A 25033-nucleotide genomic window follows, 5' to 3' on the forward strand; every position below is an offset into this window, starting at 1 on the left:
GCTCAGGGCCAGAGCAGTGCTCGGTATCCCTGGCCCAGTCAGGAAATTCCCTCGCGGTGAGGGACACACATGCACAGACTCAGATACACAAAGGCTTTTGCACACCAGTGTGGTGTCAGACAGAAATTTGTCCTTCACGTGTGTCTGTGCTCACTGCCAGCTCCAAGAGCGTACAAGGCAGGAAAACACGAAGGAACAATGTCAGCTCTTGGCTTTGCTAAGGACACACGGTGCCAGAAGCAGCAGGGCAGGAGCGTTGTGTGGAAGGTAAAGGTCCTAGTCAAGCACAGAGCAAAGTTTTGTTGTGCACAAAGTGGAGATGAGTCAAAATAGACCAGCATACTTTCCTGCGGGCAATAATAGCACGACAGGCACACACATGGAGAGGCAACCAGAACTGAACCTCGGCGGGAGTTGAAGAGAGAGGGACAGACAAGGCTAGGGGACATCATCCTGCACAACAGCCCCTGAGCTTCCCATCTCACTGGAGTGAGGATGGCTGGAGCTTCTTCCTGAGACTGATACCTCAAATCAGAAGCACCCAGGCAGACACATCACTCTCCTGTTCTGGATCCATCCAGCACTGCAGCTGAGTCTTCTGCCTTCAGTGCTGCATTCCTGCCCAATATATCCCGGTGCCTTTCATCCCGATGTTCAGAAGAAGCCTTCTTTTTGGAATGGGCATGGAACAAACCTGGAAATGAAAAGGCAGCAGTGCAGGAAGTGAAAGCACAGTCCCTAGGATTAGGTATGCTGGTTTGCATTCAGATGAGCTGGTGGGGAAATTCTTTCCTCTGCAAAGGTGTCTTCTAGTCCTGTGGAAATGAAGGGCAAGTCTAAAAGGCAGCCCAAATCCCTGGGGTCTTACCAATTTTTCTTGCCTTTTTCTATGGCCTACTACAAGGATGAAAATACTTTGGAAAATCAATCTAGAATCAATACCGAATGATTTATAGGGAGACCAAACATGCCAAAGGCTAAGGGAGACCTCCCATTGACTCACAATGTTCAGAATGGAAGCCCTTGCTTTCTAAACACCTGACAGAGCTTTGGTGTGGCTTGGTCCAAACTTAGTCTCAGACTGAGACAATCGTTTATGTCCGAAGGAATTAACTGCATGGATTTCATTAGAATGGATCCATCATGAAATCTTGTGATGATGTGTTGCAAATAAGGACTCTCTGCATACTGGGAAAGGAAAGGGTCTCTCAGTCTCAAGTAAGAAATTTCAAACCCGGAGAGGTGTGTGTGAGTCAGCACAGGCAGACAGCTAGAACAATCACCAACCCACAGCTAAAATGAAAAATGTGTTTCCCTTCCCTCACGGACCGCGGCATCCCTGAAACCACCTCTGGGCAAAACTGCCCAAGAAGAGATGCAAGCACACCGAAACTCGGTGCATGCTAAGGGATCACCAGCTGCTCTTCACACTGCGTTATCAAGGGCTCTTTCCAGCTGCAAGGTCACTTGATGAATTACAATCCTCCTCACCAGTGCCCCACTTTTAACCCATTCCTCCCAACACCATGGCCACAAGAGTCAGGGACAGACACATATCAGGGAAGGGCTTTAGTGTGGGTGAGTGGGCTCAAGATGGGCATCTGTCGCTCTCAGCAAACTCAGATCAGTCTTTTCCCGGCCACACTGAAGCCTTGGAAACACGAGTTGCAGAAGCTGACTCTTCCAACCCCTGCACAGTGGCCCTGGAAAGTGCAAGCAGCCTCGAGTCTCCTCAATGAACTCAAGAGGACTAGAGGTGCAGATTTGTGGGTGCCAGTCTATGTGTGCTACCTAAGCAAGCTGTTGTTCTGTCTTGAGTGTTGTTGAGGGTGAAATCCCACACCTGTGAGAGAAAAGCAACAACACATTTGATTGATGTAAAGTAGTGAGTGAACAAAGTTAATGAGACGGTGGTTTACCTAGATTTGATAACAAGGTACACTTGATTATTTACAGGGTCAGCTAAAGCTGTCAGGGAGACTCTGCCACTGAGTCACAAGGTTCAGAAAGGACCCCTTTGCATTCCAAACTCCTTTTCATATGGGGAGTTTATGTGCAGTTGGATCCTGACTTTGTCCCAGACATGGTCAATGCTTTAAGTCTAAACAATTCTATATGCACCATCCATGCTTTATATCACTTAGCTAAGGTTTCAAAGTTTCAGTGCTCTTCTTCCCAATTAACACACCGAGTACAAGAGGAAATAAGGATTCTCTCAGCCTTGAGGAGTGACCTTGAGAGGTGTCCCTGCTAAAGGGAAGATCCTGGTGTGCAACCCAGTAGCACACAGGAGAGCTGAGTGAGACCTGGTCTGTCCACGTTTTCTGGAATAAGATCGTTGACTGCCAGTTGCACACCACGTGTATTTGAATTGGCACAGGCTCTAATAGCCCTCGGCTGTTTAGCAAGATTTGTGGCTCTCAGCTGTGGTTGTTATGTGTCTGCCCAGAGTGCAGCTTAAGGTAGATGCAGCCATTGTATCACAGGTGGGAAGGGAAGGGAAGGGAAGGGAAGGGAAGGGAAGGGAAGGGAAGGGAAGGGAAGGGAAGGGAAGGAAAGGGAAGGGAAGGGAAGGGAAGGGAAGGGAAGGGAAGGGAAGGGAAGGGAAGGGAAGGGAAGGGAAGGAGCATTTGCTAATATTAACTTTTATTAGAGTCATCTTGCAGAATACTTTTCTGCAACCTGGGTTAATACAAAGTCCTCACAGGGCTTTCCTTAAAGCTCTTTCACCATCTCATTTCCTCTCCTCTGGACATATTTCGCTACCTTTACTTCTGCTCTAAATAGTGGGGGCAGAATCTACACTCCAGAAGTGGCGACATCAACACTGAATATATCAGGATCAGGTAAGTAGTTTTCCCATGAGCTCCCAATGCTTTGTCCTCAGATGAGCACCCGCGCTGAGAAGAGGGGCTGAACGCGGTCGGTGAATCCAAGAGCTGCCAGTGTCGGTGCCGATGGCTGTGTAGGTGCCGGCGTCTCTGGCGGAGTCAGTGTCAATGCCGGTGTCTCTGTTGATGCCGGTGCCAATGTCGGTATCTCTGTCGGTGTCAATGCCGGTGTCTCTGTCGGTGTCAATGCCGGTGTCCGTGTCTCTGTCGGTGTCAATGCCGGTGCCGGTGCTGGTGTCGCTGTCTCTGTCGGTGTCAATGCCGGTGTCCGTGTCTCTGTCGGTGTCTCTGTCAATGCCGGTGCCGGTGTCAATGCCGGTGTCTCTGTCGGTGTCTCTGTCGGTGCCGGTGCCGGTGTCGGTGTCGGAAGCGCCCCGGCAGCCCGGCACGAGCGGGGCGAGGCGGCCCCGGCGGCCGAGCGGCAGCGCCCCCTGCTGGCCGCGGGCGGCGCTGTGGCCCCGGCCCCGCCCGGCCCCGCCCGCGGCGGTTCGTGCCCGGCCGCAGCCCCGGCTCCTCTGCCCGTGTCCCCCAGCGCGCAGTAATACACGGCCGCGTCCCCGCGCCGGGGCCGCCGGAGCCACAGCGCGCTGCTCCGGCGATCTGCCGACACCCACAGACCGCCCGCAATGTCCGGCAGCTCTTTGGACTCTTTCACAGTGAGCGCGAGCAGTTCGGGTCCTCGGCCCGGGAGATGACGGTACCACTGGATCGTTTCGCCAGTTCGTATCTTGGGATGTGAGCAGCTGATGTTGATGCCGGTGTTCTCGGTGGTCTCCAGCCGTGGTTCCTGCTGGACCTGGGCTCTGGCCACAGCCACTGCCCAGGAGAAAAGAAGAATCACTTTCCATCAGCAGTAAATGCCGTGCACGCGGATATGGGATCGAGCAGAGGAGGACAGATCAGAGCGAAGTGGGATATGTTCTGAGAATAAAGTATGGAGAGACAATTTATGCGAGAGTGATTGTATGGACATTGTATGTGGGATATTTAGGAGAAGAGTCAGACTGCAGAAGGGGAGATTGGAATGAGGAAAAGGGATTGACTGCAATGAATGGGCGAGTGGATGAAGGAATGAACGAATGAAGGAATGGCTCAAGAACTGGAGTAATAAAAGCGGCAAGTTCGGAAGGAATGGATTCATTAAGGAGAGAATGGATGAGGGCAGTGGGTGCAAAAAGGGAGAGGAGGAGCAGGAGTGCCAGAGAGGAATCCCGAGCCCAATGCTGATCCCAGGCAGATCCAGACCCAGCCCCGGCCACCGCCACCTCCACTGCCACCCCCGCGCACCGAGCAGCACCGCGGCCAGCGCCGCCAGCGCCGCGCCCCGGCCCCGCCGCATCCCGCCGCTCCGCCGCCCGAGCATCGCTGCTCCCGCCAGCCCCGGCTCTCTGCTGCGGCCGTGCCGCCTCCTCTCCGCCGCCTCCACTCCTCTTCTGTCCTCTCCGCCGCCGCCAGCTCCGCCCCGGGGCTGAGTCCTGCACCGGCGCCGCTCGGGCTCTCACCGAGTCCTGGCACGGAACGGAGGCGAGGCGAACGCGGTGGGAATGGGGCGGCGGTCCGGACTCTGCACTTCGGAGGCGGCGGGGCCGGGGTGGGTGCCAGGGGATCGGGCTGGTATCGTGGAGCTCAAGACTGACAGTCCATGTGTTCCTTTCACTCCCATGATCCGTTCCCTCGCATTCTCCCTTTGCTGTCACCTGGCGACTCCTGAATTGGCCTTCAGGGCATTGAAAAGAAATCCACTCACATGGATACAGGAGGTGGACAGGGACCCTCAGTCTTTCTCCCTGGCCACGAATCCAACCTGAGGCAGCACACGGGAGAAGCAGCTGTGCACTGGCCTGGAGAGACGTGTGTGTGAGCACTCGCAGCCATGCCGAGGCACTCTCAACCTTCCAAACAGAATTAAGCTAAGAATCCAAACTTGGGTGAAACCTTTGTTGGGGCCTGCAATTGGCAGAAGCAGAGCGTGATGTTTAGAGCAGCTGGGAAAGGAGGTCTCAGGAAGCAGGGACTGCATTTCAGTGCCTCTTCCCTGGACAAATCTCCTGCAGGCTGCTACATCCTTGTTCAACTGCACCCAGGCTCCTTCTGAATCTGGGAAAATGCTGCTCTGTGATGGTCAGGGCAGAGCAGTGGACAGTGTCTCCAGTGCGATCAATGCATTTCACTTGTTGAATAACACACACACACACACACACACACACACACACAGAGGCTCCTGGAGGCTCCTGCACATTGGTGTGGCTTTGTGCATGAATTTGTGCTCCCACATGGATTCCTGTGGACCCTGGCCGCACAGAAGCGCACACAAACCAGGAGCACAGGCAAGAACACAACCAAGCATGGATGCTGCTGAGGACACCTGGGAACAACTGTGGCAGGGCTGGAGCCTTGTGGGGAAGGACAAGGAGTCAGGCAAGGCCATGGCACCGTTTGTGTACTCACAGGCTGAACAGAGGGTAAGATGTCAAACAAGGCCCGAACACTTTCCTGAAGGCGGTTTTAACGGGACAGGGTCAAAACCAGCTGCCCAGTGCCCATACGTGGGGAGGTAAAACCCGGTGACCATCAGGGTGAGCTGAGGAGTGAAGAAGGGAGGGCATATATGTAAGTGTGTGGGAATAGATATGTGTTGGGATGTGCTTTATGTGTGCACATCTCTGTACAGGAATGTTCATGTAGATGTGTGTGGGAAGACTTGGGTGCAGGAGAAGAAACAGGAGTGAGCTTGTGTGTTTGCATATCTGTGGGTACATGCCGGAAGAAGTATCTGTGCCTGGATCTCCTTTGGCAATGTGTGTGCACACATCTCTTCCTAAATGCAGAGCAGAGGTATGAGTCACTCTTTGGGTGTATGCAAGCTCCAGAGGTTTTTTGTGGTACCGTGAACTTGTGTATGTGCAAATGGATGTGTGAGTTCTTTAATTACTTCTTTTCTACTCTGGGTGCTGCTTTATTCCCAGAAAGCCTTCAGGGAGGCTCAGGGAAGTGACGGAAGTGAGGAGAAGCGACACCAGTTAAAATGAGGGTAAATAGGCATTGAGCGTGTCAGCCTTTTCTCTGTCATTTCTCAGCAGGTCCCCTTCGTCACCGAGCAATGAACCAGCATCTCCTGAGCCTTCCTTTGGCTGCCAATAGGCTCCGAAATACCTTCCCTGATTCCACTGACCCTGCCTGCGGTGTTCCTCTCCAGCAAATTGTTTTGTGCACGTTGCAGGGGAGCAGCCTTGTGCTCGGCGGAGTCTCTCGCGGAAGGCCAGTCCGTGTGCTGGGCCCGTGACCGCTCCCGGCCGGGGGCCCGGGGGTCCCGCGCGCGGCTCCGTCCCTGCCCCGCCGGGGCCGTGAGCCGGAAGCCGAGCGCCCCCTGCTGGCCGCGGGCGGCGCTGTGGCCCCGGCCCCGCCCGGCCCCGCCCGCGGCGGTTCGTGCCCGGCCGCAGCCCCGGCTCCTCTGCCCGTGTCCCCCCGCGCGCAGTAATACACGGCCGCGTCCCCGCGCCGGGGCCGCCGGAGCCACAGCGCGCTGCTCCGGCGATCTGCCGACACCCACAGACCGCCCGCAATGTCCGGCAGCTCTTTGGACTCCTTCACAGTGACCGCGAGGCGTTCGGGTCCTCGGCCCGGGAGATGACGGTACCACTGGATCAATTCTGTCCTTTGTATCTTGGGATGTGAGCAGCTGATGTTGATGCCGGTGTTCTCGGTGGTCACTAGCCGTGGCTCCTGCTGGACCTGGGCTCTGGCTGCAGCCACTGCCAAGAAAGGAGTAAGAAAATCCAAAGCTCAGCTACAATCGTTCAGCTTTGCTGTTTCTTTTCCCACAGAGACAATCAGGAGCAGGGGCAGTGAGACAGAGCCAATCTTTTAAAAGATGGGGAGGAATGCACCTTTTCAGGCATGGAGAATGGTGCTGGTGTGTTTTGGAAATTGATGCATGGAGAAATAGAAATGTCGGCTGCATGGAGGGATGGACAGCAAGAGGGAAAATGGACAGGAGGGCTGGGTTTGCAACAGGGAATTATGATAGGCTGAATTCAGAAGAAAAAATAACTTTTGATGCACAGGGGGACGTGTGGATGTATGGAATAACGGGGACATGCAGGAGATCAAAGTTATGGATATGAAACAATCAGAGGGAGCTATGAGAGAGGTCTCGGAGTAGAAAGAGAGGCAAGGGATGATGCTTGGAAGGAAGGGTGAGGCTGTGTGGGTGGATGGATGAAGAGTAGACAGGGAAAGGAGTTGTTACAATGAAGGGTAGAGGGTCTCTGATCAGGGCAATAATAGCTGAGCATGCAGAGGAAGGAGAAGGGTGCATTGCAAAGCAGGCACAGACACAAGCAGGCTCATGCCAAGAGAGATGGGGACTTGGAGGGTTCGGGAAGGGGGATGAGATATGACAGAGATATGACCAAAGAAGGGGGTAGGAGACGTTGAAAGAGATAGAGCAGCCCCGCGCCGGGATCCCTGGGGAACATCCCAAACCCAGCCCCGCCCCTCATTCTCCGCCGCTACCCCGCGCACCGAGCAGCAGCGCGGCCAGCGCCGCCAGCCCCGCGCCCCGACACCGCCGCATCCCGCCGCTCCGCCGCCCGAGCACCGCTGCCCCCGCTCAGCCCCGGCTCCCCTCGCCTTCCCTTTCCTTCTCCCGCCTCCCTTCCCCCTCGCTGCCAGCTCCGCCCCGGGGCTGAGCCCTGCGCCGGTGCCGCTCTGGCTCTCGCCCGGGCTCAGAGCACTCAGGGGCTCTGCACGGGCACAGCTTGGTGTCTTGGCAAATGGACTCTCCCCCTCCTCCAGCAAGGACGTCCCGGCGAGAATCAGCCTGCACAGAACCAGCTGCAGCCTGAGGCAGCAGCAGCGCCCCGGCCCAGGAGATGGAGCAGCTTCCCGGAGCTGCTTCCGAGCACAGGGGCTGGAAACATCCTGGAGATGGCAGAGAACCTCCCTTCAGCTGCAGCCCCACGACGATCACTCTGAGCTGTGTTGTGGCCAAAGGAGTTTGAGGAAAGAGGTGCACATGGGCATGTGGGCATCAGGGCCAGGGGTTATTACTTCTTCTGGACTATTGCTTAATAAAACTCCCCATATTCCATCTCATGAGCACTCCAGAGAGCAGGTCCATCTTCTCTCTTTCCTCTCAGAAAGTCGTGCTAGAAAGCAAGAAAGTCAGCCTGAGACATCTCTTCTCCAAGAGAAGCAGGCCAACCCACTGTCCTCTCCTTGCATGTCATCTTTGTCAGGCCTCTAATTGACTTGGTGGCCTTGGAGGCACTTGCTTCAGGATGTCGATTTCCTTCTTGGAACAAGGATCTCCAGCATGGATGCAGTACTCCCAAGGGTTACCTTTTCTCTCAAGGGCTGAAGGGACAGGGTCACCTTCTTGGACCTGCTGACAACACTTGGACTCATACAGCTCAGGGCGCAGTTGGCCTCCCTTGCTGCAAGTGCTCATTGCTGTCTCATGTTCTGCTGGGTGTCTCCTGAAGTCCCTCACTCTTTTCTGGGAGGGGTCTGTCCATGTCTTCTGAAGAAGAGCTGTGCCTGACAGTCAAGGCCTGTTCCTCTCACTGTGTGTTATCCATGGACTTCTGAGAGCTCCCCACTTTCCAGTACTCACGCTGTTCATGAAAACATTAACAGTATTACCATTAACAGGGTCTTCCTACTAACTTCTCTTACTAGGCCTGGGCTTTGCAGGAAAATAACAATTCTGAGCCTGGTAGGACGGGCACTTTTCCACACACCTTATGCCTGAACCCATTTGTCACTAATTTGGTCATAAAGGAAACATGAGGGAGGCTCTGTTAGGTCTTGTGAAATTCTGGGTACAAATCTCCCCTGCTCTTCCCTTCTCTGCAGTGCCCATGACCTTGTGATAAAGGGATGAGGTTGGCCCTCAGCTACTCCCAAGCTGCAGCTCAAAAGCACATCCACGAGGAAAAGAGTCAGCCCTGGCTGAGCTTGCCAGCAGAACTGCCTGGCACTGATGCCGCTGAGGTCACAGAAGGACAGCAAGAAGCCCTCAGCTGCACCAGCTGCACACTGGATCTGAGCACCACCTGCACGTTGGATCGATGCCCAGCCAGTCCCGGGGCAGTGATTGGCACCTCCTGCACCACTCCCCCCCAGTTGATACACTGAGCATGGCATCATACAGTATGGAAGCTCCCTTTGGCAATGTGGATCAGGTGTCCTGGCCATGATCCCTCCTATCTTACTGTGCACCTTGTCATTGGCAGGACATGAGGCACTGGAAAGCCCTTGACTGAGGGTAAGCACTACTGAGCAAGAACTAAACCAGCAGTGTGTTACAACATCATTCTCAGACTAAATCCACAACACACCTCTGTGCCACCTTCTAAGAAGATGCAGCAGGATGTTCTGCCTTGGGAGGGGTAAAGCAGCTCAACCTTTGCCCTATTTGCAAAAGTGATCAGTGATGGGTGGGGAAGAGGGGGAGTCACACTAGTTTTGGTGTTGCACAGTGCTGAGAGCAGTCTGACTCATCAATCCCAAAATTAAACATTCTGAAGGAGAAAAGTGTTTCCTGACACAAACTAACATTGGTGACGATGTGGCAGGCAGAGTTCCTGACAAAGGAACCAACAAGCAATAGTACTGAAAACTTCCCTAAAGCCGCTGAGCTAAGGGCTGCTGAGGTGGCGCAGCTCGACGAGCAACATCTGCCTGACAGTCCCTCACTTTATGTTATAAAAACCCAGTCCCACTTTGAAAGGGCAGGGAGGTCTAACACACCTTTCTAGGAGTACGTCGGAAATACACTCCTTGAGGGGGGAGATCCCCTCCAGATCACTTCTCAAGGCAGGGCAAAAGAGATTTTCCCATGGTCATTTGTATTGCGAGTTACATCAATATCTACTTAATAGTTGTTAAGCTAACTTTGAAATTATTGATTTGATGAATAGGGCACTATTCTGGTAGTTATAACTCTCTATACATTGTAGTAAATAATTCGGATTAAAACCTTTTATCCTAATCATTATCATCATCGATCAAACTAGTAATTCCTTTTATTCATATAAATATATTTAGGTTACCATCCTTAGACGAGTCCCTTCAAGGCAAACATGTCTGGGAACAGCACCTCGTGCAAACACCTATACCCAGAGTCAGACACACTGCTTCTCTTTGGCTGCAGGACTCCCAGCAAAACCCTCTTTGGTATAACCTCCTCACTCAAGATTAGGGGATGATGACTGACACTTGTGTGGGGATGAAAGTCCTCAAAAGGGTGAGGTGATCATCTTATAAACCCAGGAATTTTCCTGCCTTATCGAATGCAGTGAGAAAGTGTTAGGGTGTCGTGAAAGACGAGGGATGTTTAGATAGAGGGCAAAGATAGGGAAAGAGAATGATGGAAGTTTTGGGACTGCAGGGGCACGAGGGTGCCGGTGTCGGTGCCGGTGTCTCTGTCGGTTTCTCTGTCGGTGTCTCTGTCGGTGTCAATGCCGGTGTCGGTGTCTCTGTCGGTGTCAGTGCCGTGCCGGTGTCTCTGTCGGTGTCAGTGCCGGTGTCGGTGTCTCTGTCGGTGTCAATTCCGATGCCGGTGTCTCTGTCGGTGTCAGTGCCGGTGCCGGTGTTGGTGTCACTGTCGGTGTCAATGCCGATGCCGGTGTCTCTGTCGGTGTCAGTGCTGGTGTCTCTGTCGGTGTCGGTGTCGGTGTCAATGCCGGTGCCGGTGTCTCTGTCGGTGTCAGTGCCGTGCCGGTGTCTCTGTCGGTGTCGGTGTCTCTGTCGGTGTCTCTGTTGGTGTCGCTGTCTCTGTCGGTGTCAATGTCGGTGTCGGTGTCGGTGCCGGTGCCGGTGCCGGTGTCGGAAGCGCCCCGGCAGCCCGGCACGAGCGGGGCGAGGCGGCCCCGGCGGCCGAGCGGCAGCGCCCCCTGCTGGCCGCGGGCGGCGCTGTGGCCCCGGCCCCGCCCGGCCCCGCCCGCGGCGGTTCGTGCCCGGCCGCAGCCCCGGCTCCTCTGCCCGTGTCCCCCAGCGCGCAGTAATACACGGCCGCGTCCCCGCGCCGGGGCCGCCGGAGCCACAGCGCGCTGCTCCGGCGATCTGCCGACACCCACAGACCGCCCGCAATGTCCGGCAGCTCTTTGGACTCTTTCACAATGTGTGCTAGGAATTCGGGTCCTCGGCCCGGGAGATGACGGTACCAGTAGATAGACTCTCCGGTCTGGATTTTGGGATGTGAGCAGCTGATGTTGATGCCGGTGTTCTCGGTGGTCTCCAGCCGTGGCTCCTGCTGGACCTGGGCTCTGGCCACAGCCACTGCCAAGGAGAAAAGAAGAATCACTTTTCTTGAACAGAAAATGTGGTTCAGGGGGAGATGGGAGAGGCGGACAGATCAGAGCTAACGGGGGTATGTTTTGAGAATAAAGGATGGAGAGATTATTTCTCGGAGAGTGTTTGGGAGAGGACGAGAACGTATGAGGGATGTTTTGAAGGAAAATCAGAACAAAATGACAAAAGCAGACTTGCTGAGAGGTATACATGGATGGATGGATGGATGGATGGATGGATGGATAAAGAAATGGAGTAAAAAAGGCAAACTGGGAAGCAATTACTTCACAGAGGGAAGAAAGTATGACAGCAGAGGAGGAGACAGAGGGTAAATAAGAAACGAAAAGGATCAGGAGGGTAAGAGATGACTTTTGGGCTGGGGACGGTCTCACACAGCCCGCCGACCCGGACGCCCCGACACCACCATCCACACACACCGAGCAGCACCGCGGCCAGCGCTGCCAGCCCCGCGCTCCGACACCGCCGCATCCCGCTGCTCCGCCGCCCGAGCATCCCTGTCCTGTCCTGTCCTGTCCTGTCCTGTCCTGTCCTGTCCTGTCCTGTCCTGTCCTGTCCTCTCCTCTCCTCTCCTCTCCTCTCCTCTCCACCGCCTCCAGCTCCGCCCCGGCCGGGCTCAGACCCCGCCTCTCACAGCACCACCACAATGAGCGACACAAGGACGTTTGCCATTGCCAGGAACAAGAGACAGCTGCGTCCCATCCCACACAGCACCGACACTGCATCGGAAGCAGATCCGCTCCGCCACTGGCAGCCCACGGGCGGCAGGATTGCCGAGCCTCTCGCCGTGCCCCCAAGGCACAGCTCCTCCTTTTGCCCTCTGCAGCGCTGCTGAGAGCGGCTGTGTCCCGCCTGGGGCCGAGGGCACGGGGGCTGCCAGCCGTGCTGAAGCCCCGCCCGTGCTGTTTGTCCCGAGTTCAACTGATCCTCCGAGCTGGAGTGAAACCGTCCTTGGTGAGCCTGAAATCAGCATCAGCGGAGCGTGAGCTTTGGAGGGGCAGGAGAGGGAGGCTCAGGAGACAGGGGCTGCAGTTCAGTGCCTCTTCCCTTGAGACATCTGTAGCGGGCAGCTGCCGTCCCCACTCAGCTGCACTCAGGCTCCTTCTGACCCTGGCAAGCTGCTCTCTGTGCTGCTCAGGGCCAGAGCAGTGCTCGGTATCCCTGGCCCAGTCAGGAAATTCCCTCGCGGTGAGGGACACACATGCACAGACACGGCTTCGTGCACAGCAGTGTGGAGCCCCACACAAATCTGTGCTTCACGTGTGTCCATGCAAACGGGGCTGCTCCAAGAGCACACGAGGCAGGGACACAGAACCAGCCCTGGGCTCTGCTGAGGACGTGTGGGGCCAAAGCAGCAGGGCTGGAGTGTGGAAGGACAAGGTCCCAGGCAAGCACAAGGGCACTTTTTCTTTACTTAGAGACTGCACAGTGTGGAAATGAGTCAAAATAGTCCAGAATATTTTCCCGAGGGAAGTGCTAGCATGGATGGGGTGAAAACCATCAGACCATTGTACAGACGTAGGGAGGTCCCTTCTGGTGAGCATCGGGGCGACCTCAGGGTCCCTTGCCCCAAGCTCACCCTCTCACAGACACATCCCCTCCCTCCCTCCCTCCCCTGGGTTGTTGCACAGCCGAGGAAGTTCCCTGCACCAGGGTGTCTTGCACAGCACAGAGGTACAAGGCACTGTCAGAGACCTCCACTTCCTCCACCTGCAGGACACTGTATTTCCCCGTGATGTTCAGGTGCGTGGTGATACGGCCGCTGTGCTTGGCGCCAGGCCCTGCGTGATAGGAGACCAGCTGTGGGGCTTGGCCTTTCTGCACCTGGTACCAGAGCAAGCCATTAAAGTTATTGGTCTGGTATGTGCAGGTGGTCTGGAAGGGATGTCTCTGCTTCACTATGACTTGTCCATCTTCCTGGGTGACCTTGATCTGCCCCGTGGTGCCTGGAAGAAAATCAGTGTCAGCAGCTCCACGCAAAAGGACTGCAGGCAGGAAGAGCAAATGGGGTGCAAAACCCTGGTGGAGAAAGGTCAGATGCAGATGGATTGAAGGCAAGAGGAAAGACAGAGAAGGGCTCTGAGGTTTCTCTTCTCTCCCTTCCCTTTTCCTTTACAAATCCAAGAGCTTCTTGAGCAAACACTTGCAAAACCACGAACAGAAGCAGAGATTTCGCAGCCTTTTCCCTCTATTCACTGATATTTCCCCACACGATCCTGGTAAGGCTGTTGAGGGTTTCCTGGGGGGAAGAAGAAGGGAGCCTCAGGGAAAAGCCAGGACTTACCCAGGAGCTGGCCCAGGAAGACCGTGAGGATGAGATAGGCGAGGTGCATGCCGAGACCAAGCTGCGTGTTTGCTGAGTGAGGGAGAGGCAGAAACCACCTGCCAGCCCCGAGATAACAGAGCTGCCGGAAACCACCCTCTGGGGGCAGCAAAGGAAGGAGCGGAGGCGGGGCAGAGAAATGACCTGTCCTTCCAGTGCCTGAAATGCTCCTTCTGCGTGTCTCCCTCCTCCAGCAGCTGCCCCCGTGCCTCCCTCAGCCACCGGCATTCTGACCATTCCATGCCTCTGGGGCCTCAGTCATGGGAAGGGGCTGTTCCCGCTCAGCTCGCAGTGGAGTCCTCACCTCCCCAGCTGGAATCACCAGCTCTGCTGCACACCCAGTGCCGGGCATCTGGGAGGTCAAGGGCTTCTTCCCCAGTGAGCTTTCTCATCTTCCCGTGGTGTCCTCAGCTCTGTGGGGTCATTGCTATTTCCTCTGGGAACATCAGATTCCTCTGTCTCTGTTGCTTCTCCCCTGCCTTCCTTCAACTCCCTGGGATAAACGCCCAGCTCCCTTCCTCCCACCACCTTTTCCGAGTGTAGCAGTTTGGTCCAAAATACTCATTACTGTTTATCTGCTGTGAGATAAGAATTAGGAGAAATGCAAAGCAGGCAGCAAACTTGAAAGACTATAAAGAAATTTATTAACAGACCTAAAAGAGGGAAAAAAAAAAATTATACCACCTTCAGAGCTCTCCTCCTCCCCCCACCTTCCTCCCTTCTCCCACTGACAATGTAAAAAGACAACCCTTTAGATGTTCAGTCTGTTTACCACTTCCATAATAACCTTGTTCAGTCCATTTAGAAAGAGAAGTCTCTTCTTGCTCATGCTATGAGAACATTATCACAACGAGACAGCCGCCCACTTCCAAATATTGTTCAGTCCATTTAGGAAGAGGAGTCTCTCTGCCTGCATGTGAGTCCCTTCCCCCGACTTGCAGCTTGTTCAAGGTCACACACAGATAGCAATTGGTTTTCCCGCGTTCGAGGGTCCACTCTTGAAGTTTTTTGGGGTACAATTTTAAGGTTGAGCCGTTCAGAAACAAAAACAGAGGCCCTTCTCCTTCCCTCGAGCAAAGGGTCTTCCTCATCTTCATTGTTAGGACTATCTCTGGGAGCATCTCTAGGAACTGAGGTTTTCTCCTTATCCATTTGGAGCAAAAGTCCTCATCTGGTCCATCTCTCCCTGTCCAAACTTCTCATGAAATTACAGCTGCGTCAGCATCTGCCTATCTCAGCGCAGGTGCTTTTGCTTACGAGTTGAACGCTCCACCCCCCAGATCTTCATGGAATTACAACGGGATACTCTGATATATCATAGCTTCACAACAGAATTTCAGCTTTAAGCATCTCCTCTCTCTCTTCCCTAGGGTTTTCAGCTCTTCACAGCAATAAAAGGGTTAATCTCACCTCGGCCTTGCAGCTTTGCAGCTGGAATGTTGAATTTTTCTTATCACAGTGGAGGGGGGGGAGAGCCGAGCCGCTCTGGCTGCCCACGGCAAGGCAGTGGGGGGGGGTTCCACGACTGGAACAGGTCCATCGGCTCCAGGATGGCCGTGGCCCGGCCCGGCCTGGCCCAAGCAGGGCCTGGCTGGGCCTGCTGGCCCCCGCACGGGGCCCGCAGCCACCTGTCCCAGCGCCGGAAATGAGAGAGAGCTTGGGGGGGGAGTTTGTCTATTCTTAAGTGTGGATCACAGACGCGGTCACAACTTTAAGTGGCTTAGAGAATTGTCCATATTCAAACTGAACCGCTGATAGGTTCTATCAGGTCCCAGGGGAAACTGTAAGCACCCCTTAGCAAAGACATCCCTTCCGGGACTATGCTTGCTAACCTATAACACCGAGTCAACTCCAGAGTGATCCCATACTGGTCATTTTGGTTTTGTCTAAAACGGGTTTGCCACAAAAACCCCTCTAGAATAATAAATAATACAGGTACTGATAATAGTCATATGAGGAACATTCTCATGCAACTGTTGCACCTCCCTATGGTTTAGAAGGGGTTTCTAGAGAAGTGAAGGGTCCTGAGGCTGTCACAGATTTTCCAGCTGAAAGAGCAGGATCAAGCTTACCCTGTTATGGGCTCCTTTGATGCTTGTGCCTTCTTAAGCTTCAGAACAGAGATAAGACAATAAGACACGTACAGGGAGATGAGGATTCTGCACTTGTGCTGAGAAGAGATACCAGGGCCACATCACTGCAGTCTGTCCTTTCCTGGGCCTTGTGTGTCCTCTCTCATCATCCCTAACCCTTTGTCTCGCTTGGCTGCACCTGCCTCCTCCTCAGTGTCAGCCTTCACAGCTTCTTCAGCACATCTGACTCCCTTCCCTCTTCAGCCTCCAAGTAACTCCTAGAAGATTCAAATCTCTCATTTCTCCATTGAAGGCTCGATCATTCCTCTCATCCTCTCCTCGTGGTTTGCAATATTGAATCACATCATGGTTTACTTTGCAAGGGACCTCTTCTGGGCTCACTTGGTCCAAGCCCTTGCTCAGAAGGGCTTACATAGAGCAGTTTGCCCGGGCCACGTCCAGATGGCTTTTGGAGAACTCCAAGGCTGGAGGCTCCACAGCCTCACAAGCATTCCTTGGTGACTGCTCCCTAATCCCACAAGACCCCCTAAACCCTCCATTCTCGTCATTTTCCTCTTGTCACTTCTTGTCACTGACAAAGCTCAGCCTGAGCCACTTCACAGCAGTTTCTTAATGGCCCATTAATTAGAACCTGATGAGCTCTGAGCTCCCTCCTCCTCTCCCTTATCACCTACTGCCACATTGGTGTCATTGTGTGCTTTGTTTGTCACTTTCCCTTTTCCTTGTTCTTCCCTTGGCAAGGGAAATGGACGTGATGTGAGCCTTAGAGAACCAGACACCCTGGCCTTGCACATGCCCTGACAGTGGCCTCTGCTGAACTTGCTCAAGTGAGGCAGTTCCTGAACATGCTGAACGGCTCCTGTCCCCAAAGGAAATGGGGTCCCTAGAGCAAGTCTCTGCAGGGAAACCTCATGTGCAGCTCGGTCTTTCAGGTGTCTCCCTCCAACGCTTGCAGCATTGCTAAATCCTGGCATCTGCTTTGCAGGCTGCCTGAGAAGTGACAAACGTGAAGGAAAAGGGACCAATCCGTTTCAGGTGGAAGGTGGGTGTGACAGAGCCCTCCGATGATGTGAAATGCTCCTCTAATCCAACACATTCCTTGTTTTCCCTCCGAGATGTTCTACTATTTCAGGACGATGCTGAATGCTCATCCAAGGGTGTTTGGGGAAAGCCGAGGATGAGAACAAAATGTAGAGAAGCGAATTCCAGCCTCAGGTGGGATTCAAAGTACACCGTCCTTACACATCTAGATGGGAAAGTGCTTCTCATCCACGTTCCAGTACGAGGCAGAGACTTTTCCCCAGGGACAGAGATGGAGATTTCCCTGTCACCTCAGCAAGACTCCCTGCAAACATCTCTCCCGCTGTGACCTACTGAGGTGACGGCACTCCATTTATGAGACCATGTGTGCCTGCCAGCGCAGCTGCTTTGTCAGCTCCCAGCACAGATGCTGGCCTGAAAGAGCAGCTCTGCTTTGCAAAGCAGGCTGAGAAGAGCAATGCACGCGCCCAGAGGGCCAAAGGCCATGGCAGAGCCGCAGCCCGCAGCAGTTTCCTGCCAGGCAGAGGAGGCAGAGGGGCGGAGGGGAGGCCGGGCAGTGCGTGCCGAGTGTGTAAGCGCAGGGGGCAGGCTGTGCGAGCCGTGTGTCCGGCGGCCGTGCAGGGCTGTGTCGGGCGCGGTGTGCGCGGGCTCGCTGCGCAGGAAGGAGCTGCGGAGCCGCCTGAGGCCCGGCGGCCGAGCGGCAGCGCCCCCTGCTGGCCGCGGGCGGCGCTGTGGCCCCGGCCCCGCCCGGCCCCCCCCCCGGCGGTTCGTGCCCGGCCGCAGCCCCGGCTCCTCTGCCCGTGTCCCCCAGCGCGCAGTAATACACGGCCGCGTCCCCGCGCCGGGGCCGCCGGAGCCACAGCGCGCTGCTCCGGCCGTCCTCCGACACCAACAGCTGTCCTGCAATGTCCGGCAGATCCTTGGACCTTCTAGAAGTGCCCGCGAGATGTTCGGGTCCTCGGCCCGGGAGATGACGGTACCAGTGGATGAAATCCTCGACCTGTTTTTTTGGGTGTGAGCAGCTGATGTTGATGCCGGTGCCCTCGGTGGTCTCCAGCCGTGGCTCCTGCTGGACCTGGGCTTTGGCCACAGCCACTGCCGAGGAGAAAAAAACCCCTCAACTCCTACTTTCTACCCAGCCCTGCCCAGAACAAAATCCCACAGAAGCAGTCAGGAACGTACAGAGATTATGATGAAAATAGTTTGCAGAGGATGTCAATATGTGCAGGAACGGAAATGTCCATTAATAATAATAATGACTACATAAAATATACAAAAAGACACAGAGGAAAGGAAGGTACAGGAATGGTTGGACAAAGAGGAGAGAGATGAGTTTTCTGACGCAATATGGAATAGTGCAGACGAAGGGATGGAGACGAGTATGGTTATGGGACAGAGGCCCGTGAAGAAGCCAAAGGGGACAGTAGTTTACAGGGACCTGCCGGGTCGCCCCAGCCCCACGCCCGCGCACCGAGCAGCAGCGCGGCCAGCGCCGCCAGCCCCGCGCCCCGACACCGCCGCATCCCGCCGCTCCGCCGCCCGAGCATCGCTGCTCCCGCCAGCCTCGGCCCTGTGCTCTGGCCGTGCCGCCTCTTTTTCTCTTCTCTCCATAGCCTCCAGCTCCGCCCCGGGGCTGAGCCCTGCGCCGGTGCCGCTCTGGCTCTCGCCCGGGCTCAGAGCACTCAGGGGCTCTGCACGGGCACAGCTTGGTGTCTTGGCAAATGGACTCTCCCCCTCCTCCAGCAAGGACATCCCGGCGAGAATCAGCCTGCACAGAACCAGCTGCAGCCTGAGGCAGCAGCAGCGCCCCGGCCCAGGAGATGGAGCCACTTCCCGGAGCTGTCTCACCTCAATGGACCTCTCAGCTGATTCCTGCTCTATTCTACGACGGCTCTTGGGGCTGTTTGTCATGGGAGAGAGAAGTCGGAAGAAGGTTCAAAATGGAGGGAGGCTGGGATGGTGATCAAGTGGCATCTGGACTCGGGGCCTGGGCAGTAGCTGCGTAGGAGCTGGTGGCTCTTTTTGGGCCCTGACAGGATGAGGCCAACCAGCCCTCATACATCTCTGCAGAGCCTCTGCCTCCTGGCCCTGCATGTTCTTTGACTCCTGATGTAGTGACAGGCTGCTCCTCATATATCCTTATATTTTGCTTCTTCCGTGCCCTCTCTTCAGGTTACCCTCATGCCCCATGACATGTCCTGCACAGAGAAGTGCCAGCCCTGCCAGCCCTGCGGCCCCTGCCCGCTGGCCAACAGCTGCAATGAGTGCTGTGTCAGGCAGTGCCAGAGCTCCACCGTGGCCATCCAGCCCTCCGCAGTGGTGGTGACCCTGCCCGGGCCCATCCTCAGCTCCTTCCCACAGAACACCGTGGTGGGATCCTCCACCTCCGCTGCCGTTGGCAGCATCCTCAGCTCTGGCGGAGTTCCCATCAGCTCCGGGGGCTTTGACATCTCCTGCATCACCAGCGGCTATGGTGACAGTAAATGTCACCTCTGCTAAATCTGCTGTCAATGGCCTCAGATAAGAATACCGAGGAACTCAGAATATGAAGCTGGACAGAGGATCAACCTTTTTGTCATTGTTTTAAAAGCAGCTGATCATTGCTGGTTCGCCTTGCCAGGGTAAACTTGAAGGGATCAACCTGAGCAAGTTGTTACTGCGTTCTCTGAAAACTTGGCCAATGTCTACCTCTCCTTTCACTCTCACCCTTTCTCACTCTAGCCTTTGTTTTCTTGTGATTCCTTCAAAACCTGCTGTGAGGACCCCAGAGACCAGCATGCAGGGGCATGCTGGACTGTCTCCTGTTGCTGGACAGGTCAACAGATTCCCTGTGGGAACTCTGCCACAGGAAAAGGGAAGAGATTCTCAGCTGTTTCTGCTCCTCTTCATACTTGGAGCCTCTGCCTAGAGTGACCTCATTTTCACCTTCGGACACATTAAAAACTCGCTGCCTGTGTCCTTTAGTTGTCTTTCATCTGTGCACTGAGTGCTGAGCAGAAAAGCCATTGGTTGACAGGCACAAGGGGAGCCCTTCATCATTCCTAGTGGCACTGGGGCGTGGGACAAATTGCAATGAAACTTCTTTCCAGAACTGCTTCCAGGCACTGAGGCATCTCAGAATTTCATAGAATTTTAGGCTGGAAGGGTCTTCTAAATTTCTCCTGGTCCAATCTTCCTACAATGAGTAGTGACACCTTCCACTAGACCAGATTGTTCAAAGCCCCACCCAACCTGACCTAGAATGCGTACAGGGATCTATTGTCTCTCCGGGCAACATATTCCTCTGTATTATCACCCTCTTTGTAAAAAATTTCTTCATAGCTAGTCTGAATCTACCATCTTCTAGTTTAAAACTGTTTCCCCTGCCCTATCACAATGCACCCTGCTAAAATATTTCTTTTAAGCCCCCTTTACATACTGAAAGGCTGCAACAAAGTCTCCTCAAAGCCTTCTCTTCTCCAGGCTGAACGAGCCCAATTGTCTCAGCCTGTCCTTATAAGAGAAGTGCTCCGGTCCTCAGATCATTTTTGTGAGCTCCTCTGGGTTTGTTTCAAATGGTCCATGTCTTCCCTCTGCTGAGGACTCCAGAGCTGGAGGCAGTATTTGAGATGGGGTCTCAGTGTAGAGGGTCAGAATCAGGAAACAGTTGGTTTTCTGGGCTGCAAGAGCACATTTACAGCTCGTATCCAGCCTTTCATCCATGAAGGAAGACATCCCTAGTTATTCCACTGCCAATCGCTGTCAGTCCTTGCCTGGCTGCGTCTCCTTTCAGAAATACCTCTTGGACCTGAAGCACATCATACAATCAGGAATCCTGAAGATTGCTGTTCTCTAGAAGAGAACTGCAGGCATGTGAGAAGCCTGAGGAGGTCAGCATTTCCACAAGTTCTTGGGGAAGAGTGCTCCTCTTGCTTTGTGTGAAGCTGTGCTGTGCAAGAAGGCTCACAAGCCAAAGAATGGCAGGAATTGGGAATGGGTTAATAGCCTTGGAATGGCCTAAATTCCCTACTCCACTGTCCCTCTCTTCCATCACCTGATCCAGGGGCCATGGTCAGTGTGCCTGGTCATGGGCAGCAGATACAACTTCCCCATGCAGCCCTCTCCCCCTGCAGCACAGCGTCTGACCTGGCTCACCTGGTGCTCTTTCTGTAGGGCTGAGGTGTTCCTGGGCAGCACTGGGATCAGCTACAGCAGGCCCCACACTGGAGTCCCCTTTCCCTGTGAACCCAACACCCATCAGGTGAAGCCAGCCCCGGGACAGGGAATGGTGGCAAAACACAAACAGGGCTTTGTTCTGCCTTGTCTTGCCCCAGGACAGAGCAGCTTTCTGGAGGCCCAGGAACTCTACGGCCCCACAGGCATCACAACCCAGCCACAAGTGCACTTCTACCCCACACAGGGTGTGTGGGAGTCAGAGCAGAGTTAGCAGGTAACCCTGGGACAGGGAGTATGAGGACCAAGCCCACCTAGACCAAATTCATCCATGCGCTCAGCTCCACCTTGGTCCCTGCCAGGGCCTCTGTGAGAGCCCAGGCCTAGCACAGGCCTGTCCCAGCTCTGCCCTCTCAGTGCCTGGGTCCGGCCTGAGCTATTCTTGTTCTTCTGACATAGCCAGACCCCTTCACCACCCATGGCAGTCACAGGATGGACCCTTTACATGGGCCTCTCTTGAGTCTGGCCTTGCCCTGAGCCCCAGCACCAGCTCTGGCCCTGCCACTCCTGTCCAGATCTGGCCCTCCTGCACATCTGTAAAACAGATTAGGGCAATAATCAACAGATACTTCTGGGGCAGAATTATCCCCTAAGGCAGAGGCCTGAGATGGAAAAGATCTCTTGCTGTTTCTCAGTAGAGTTCTACACCAAGGATGTATTTCTAGGCACTTCCCTCAACAACTGGCTCCCTAAGGCTCGTGTTTCCTCAGGACTGGTGATGAATATGCATCTACCCCCCTTCACTGAGCTTGGTGTCTGCAGGGCTGTTTCTCTCACATCTTAGCTCTCTTTTGTCTGCTGTTCCTCAGTAGGTGTTTCCTCCCTTCCTAAACATGTTACTCCAGAGCTGCTTCCACCATCACTGATAAGCTCAGCCTTGGCCAGCGGTGGATCAGTCTTAAAGCCATCTAGTGTTGGCTGCCCCACAAGCAAAACCCTTCCATGGAACCCAAATCCAGAGGGTGCAAGGCAAACAGAGCCAGGGGCTTCTCTGAGGTCCTGTGACAGGACCACAGGCAATGAGCACAGGCAGGAACACTGGAAGCTCTGTCTGAAACATAGGAAAGGCCTTATTGTTGAGGGTGACCAAGCACTGGCTCATATTGCCCAGATTACCTGGGGATTCTCCCTCCTTGGAGATATTGGAAAGGCGTAAGGGGAGATTTAGGAGCAAGAGAATGAAACCCAACAGTTCAGCCCAAATGCCTGAGATTCTGAGCAAAAGTGAACATTGGAGCAAGTTGGGAGGCATGGAGGAAAGAAACATGGCATATAATTTTGCAGTGGTATCATGGCATATCCTTGGGTGACCAGTCAAGGGCTGAAGTGCTGGGAGCAGCTGGGCCCCTTCCTGTCAACAAGACCACAGACAACACCACCAGTGAGCTCCAGGCCAACCTCATTTCCCTGCACTGCACCCACCCAGCACTTGAGCTGAGGATTCTGCAGACACTGACACATTCCTGCCCTGGAAATCCTGAGGCATCTCAATCCCAGCACTTAGAAGAAGCCTCCATGAAGAAATGTGTATGACATAAGCTAGGAAATGAAAAGGTGGCAACACGGAAAACAAGCACCCAGCCCATGTCATTAGCTGGCATGTTTTCCATACATTATGAGGACCTTAGGAAATTACCGCTTTCATAGAAGCCACCTCTGGGCCTGGAGCAACTCAGAGCCACCATAAAAGGCAGCCCAACTTCATGCTCTCTCATCCACTTCTCCTGCCTCCTTCTCCTTGGGATCCAGGTGAGTCTGAAGCTCTTTTCCTCTGTCCTTTTCTGGTGAAGCAGATACGTGTTCCTATAGCCTGTGAGAGGTCTTAGTGCTGCTGGTGCTGAGGGGTCAGAGAAGAGCTAAGGTCTGACTTAGAGAGTGTCAAGGATTTGGCTGAGGGAGCTCTTTATTGAAGAAATAAGGTGAAACTTTGCAGTACTGTGTCAGGATGAGGCTGAAAACCCCTTTCTCTCACTGCCTAGTTTCTCCCTTCTGGCGTAGCAGGTACCATTGAAATTCTTGCAGTGGGATGATGGACTCACAGCCGATGCCTCCTCACATATGCCTGTGCTCTGCTTCCTCCCTGCCCTCTCTCTCAGGTGCATCTCCAGCCCCAAGACATGTCCTGCTACACCCCGTGCCGGCCCTGCCAGCCCTGTGGCCCCACCCCGCTGGCCAACAGCTGCAATGAGTGCTGTGTCCGGCAGTGCCAGGACTCCACCGTGGCCATCCAGCCCTCCGCAGTGGTGGTGACGCTGCCCGGGCCCATCCTCAGCTCCTTCCCACAGAACACCGTGGTGGGATCCTCCACCTCTGCTGCTGTTGGCAGCATCCTCAGCTCTGAAGGAGTTCCCATCAACTCTGGCGGCTTTGACCTCTCCTGCATCACCAACCGCTATGGTGGCAGAAGGTGTCCTCCATGCTAAAGCCACTGGTGCAGCCCTCACAAGGACCCCCAGGAATCCAGAAGCTGATGCTGGACTGAGGACAGAGCTCCTGGCCATTGAATTCAGAGATGCTGAGCAACCAATGCTGCCCTTCCAAAGGAGGGCAGGTGGGGTTCTCTGAAACCATGGCCAGTGTTTGACTTCCCTGTCATAGTCTCTCTCCCACCTCTCTCTTGTTTTCCATACTTTTGGACTGTAAGCCTCTCTGGGGGATCTGCTAACTGCTGCCCACTGTGGGGCAGGCAGATGGATGCCCCGTGGGATCTCCAGTATCGGTGATGGGCAGAGACTACCGGCAGTTGCATGTGGTCTCCCACCACCACCAGCAGCCTCCTCTATAAGGGAACTCATTTCCCACTTCAATGACAATAAAACTTTCTGCATCTCACCCTCAGCCTCCATGTAATCCTTTTTTGGTGTCCTTGTCTCGAGTTGCTGAAACCAAAAGGCATTGCTATGGGTGGTGGAGGAAAAGGTGGGGACACAAGTGGACCATTGATTATTCCCAGAGGAAGGGGAGGGTGGTATACACAGCAGTGGGGCCCTTTCAGGCACTGTCCACTGGAGCTAAGGAAGACATCCCTGACTTCTCCACAGACAGCAGGGATCAGGCTCAGCCTTCCAACATTTCTGCTCAGATATGACTCCTTGGTCTCAGAGCACGTCCTGCAGATGGGGAACACAACCCATCTTCAGGACCAGATTTAACAGACTCTGTAGACTCTTTCCACAGTCAGTGATGGGACATCAGGTCACCCAGGGGACTTATCCCATCCCAAAGCAGATGTGCACAGGAAATGGCACAAACCATCTTTCTGGAGACACAGATCCTGCAGCTGACCAGTGGCGGCCTCTGAACTCCCCAGCTAGGGAGGGAGCTCACAGCAGGGCCTGCATACCTGGTCACGTGCTTATCGCTTGCTTCATTAAGTGATCACAAGTGAACACACAGGCTCCAACACCTCCATCCCATAGCTAAACCCCACATCCATGTCCACAGGATAGGACAGCTAGATAGTGGGGAGATGGTTTCATGGCCAGAAAACAGGCTCAAGCTGAGAACTTTACTCCCATTAGCTGCATGTCAGCCTCACACCAAGTACAGGTCAGTTTTCTCTCAACCACACTGAAGCCTGGGACACAGGACTTGCAGAAAATGTCTGTCAAGTCCAACACCTGTGTGGTGATCCTGGACAGTGCAGACAGACTCTCTCTGGAGGTGAATCTAACTCAAGATGCCTAGAGGACGAGAAGTGTGTGTATTTTTGTATGTGTGTGGTCTAAGCCAGCTCTCTAGTTTATCTTGAGTGTCAACAGAAGAAAAATAGGTGTTTGTCAGGCCTGGATTGCCTGATCTGTGAGAGACAGCTTTTTTTATAAGAGTTGAACTAAGGCTTGAGAGTGCCTCTTTCTCTCAGCTGATGATAAATGGAGCAAAGATGAGTACTTCAATTGGAGACACCTTCTCTGGAGTCAGGGGAAATCAATTTTCCTCTACTAATGTCTCGTCTCGTCTGATTTTGAACTTAGATCTTTACTTAGTTCTTCAGCTAAGCCTGAAGACAGAGGCCTTAACTGCATTAAGAGGCTCTGAAATGAGGTAGGTGAACTCCTTACCTTACAGTATCTGTATTCATGTGCCCATAGTTGCCTTTAGTTACTCCCCACCTTGGAGGTTTCACAGCCATCTTGGTATCCAGCACCAAATACTTG

General features: G+C 54.2%; 3 protein-coding genes and 2 gene segments (V, D, J or C); 2 read left to right on the forward strand and 3 right to left on the reverse strand.

The window, feature by feature from the left end:
• Positions 1 to 4665: 4665 nt before the first annotated feature.
• LOC116455814 lies at positions 4666 to 7474 on the reverse strand. The segment is given in 4 exon segments: positions 4666 to 4695; positions 4816 to 4838; positions 6176 to 6643; positions 7416 to 7474. Coding segments are annotated over 4 exon segments (573 nt in total).
• A 3131-nt stretch (positions 7475 to 10605) lies between these two features.
• LOC116455815 lies at positions 10606 to 13764 on the reverse strand. The segment is given in 2 exon segments: positions 10606 to 11177; positions 13492 to 13764. Coding segments are annotated over 2 exon segments (621 nt in total).
• Positions 13765 to 15563: 1799 nt separating this feature from the next.
• Positions 15564 to 18468, reverse strand: LOC116455816. The gene is made up of 3 exons (XM_032134099.1): positions 18136 to 18468; positions 17182 to 17759; positions 15564 to 15578 (listed from the first exon to the last, which is right to left on the reverse strand). Exons 1-3 carry the CDS (start codon positions 18209 to 18211, stop codon positions 15564 to 15566), a joined length of 669 nt encoding a protein of 222 aa, XP_031989990.1. The 5' UTR covers positions 18212 to 18468.
• Positions 18469 to 18830: 362 nt separating this feature from the next.
• On the forward strand, positions 18831 to 19178 carry LOC116456062 (feather keratin Cos1-2-like). The gene has a single exon (XM_032134560.1). The coding sequence runs from the start codon at positions 18846 to 18848 to the stop codon at positions 19161 to 19163; it is 318 nt and encodes a 105-aa protein (XP_031990451.1). The 5' UTR covers positions 18831 to 18845; the 3' UTR covers positions 19164 to 19178.
• Positions 19179 to 22512: 3334 nt separating this feature from the next.
• Positions 22513 to 23708, forward strand: LOC116456066 (feather keratin Cos1-2-like). Its single transcript, XM_032134566.1, has 2 exons — positions 22513 to 22625; positions 22973 to 23708. The coding sequence occupies exon 2, from the start codon at positions 22994 to 22996 to the stop codon at positions 23297 to 23299; it is 306 nt and encodes a 101-aa protein (XP_031990457.1). The 5' UTR covers positions 22513 to 22625; positions 22973 to 22993; the 3' UTR covers positions 23300 to 23708.
• Positions 23709 to 25033: the final 1325 nt, after the last annotated feature.

Source organism: Corvus moneduloides, chromosome 26, assembly GCF_009650955.1.
Source record: "Corvus moneduloides isolate bCorMon1 chromosome 26, bCorMon1.pri, whole genome shotgun sequence".
Classification (NCBI taxonomy): Eukaryota; Metazoa; Chordata; class Aves; order Passeriformes; family Corvidae; genus Corvus; species Corvus moneduloides.

Coding starts and splice junctions, on each gene's coding strand:
- LOC116456066 (XM_032134566.1), top strand. CDS start 22,994: ATGTCCTGCTACACCCCGTGCCGGCCCTGCCAGCCCTGTGGCCCCACC.
- LOC116455816 (XM_032134099.1), bottom strand. CDS start 18,211: ATGCTCGGGCGGCGGAGCGGCGGGATGCGGCGGTGTCGGGGCGCGGGG. Junction 17,760..18,135: donor GCTGGCCGCGCTGCTGCTCG/GTGCGCGGGCGT, acceptor TCTCCTCGGCAG/TGGCTGTGGCCAAAGCCCAG.
- LOC116456062 (XM_032134560.1), top strand. CDS start 18,846: ATGCCCCATGACATGTCCTGCACAGAGAAGTGCCAGCCCTGCCAGCCC.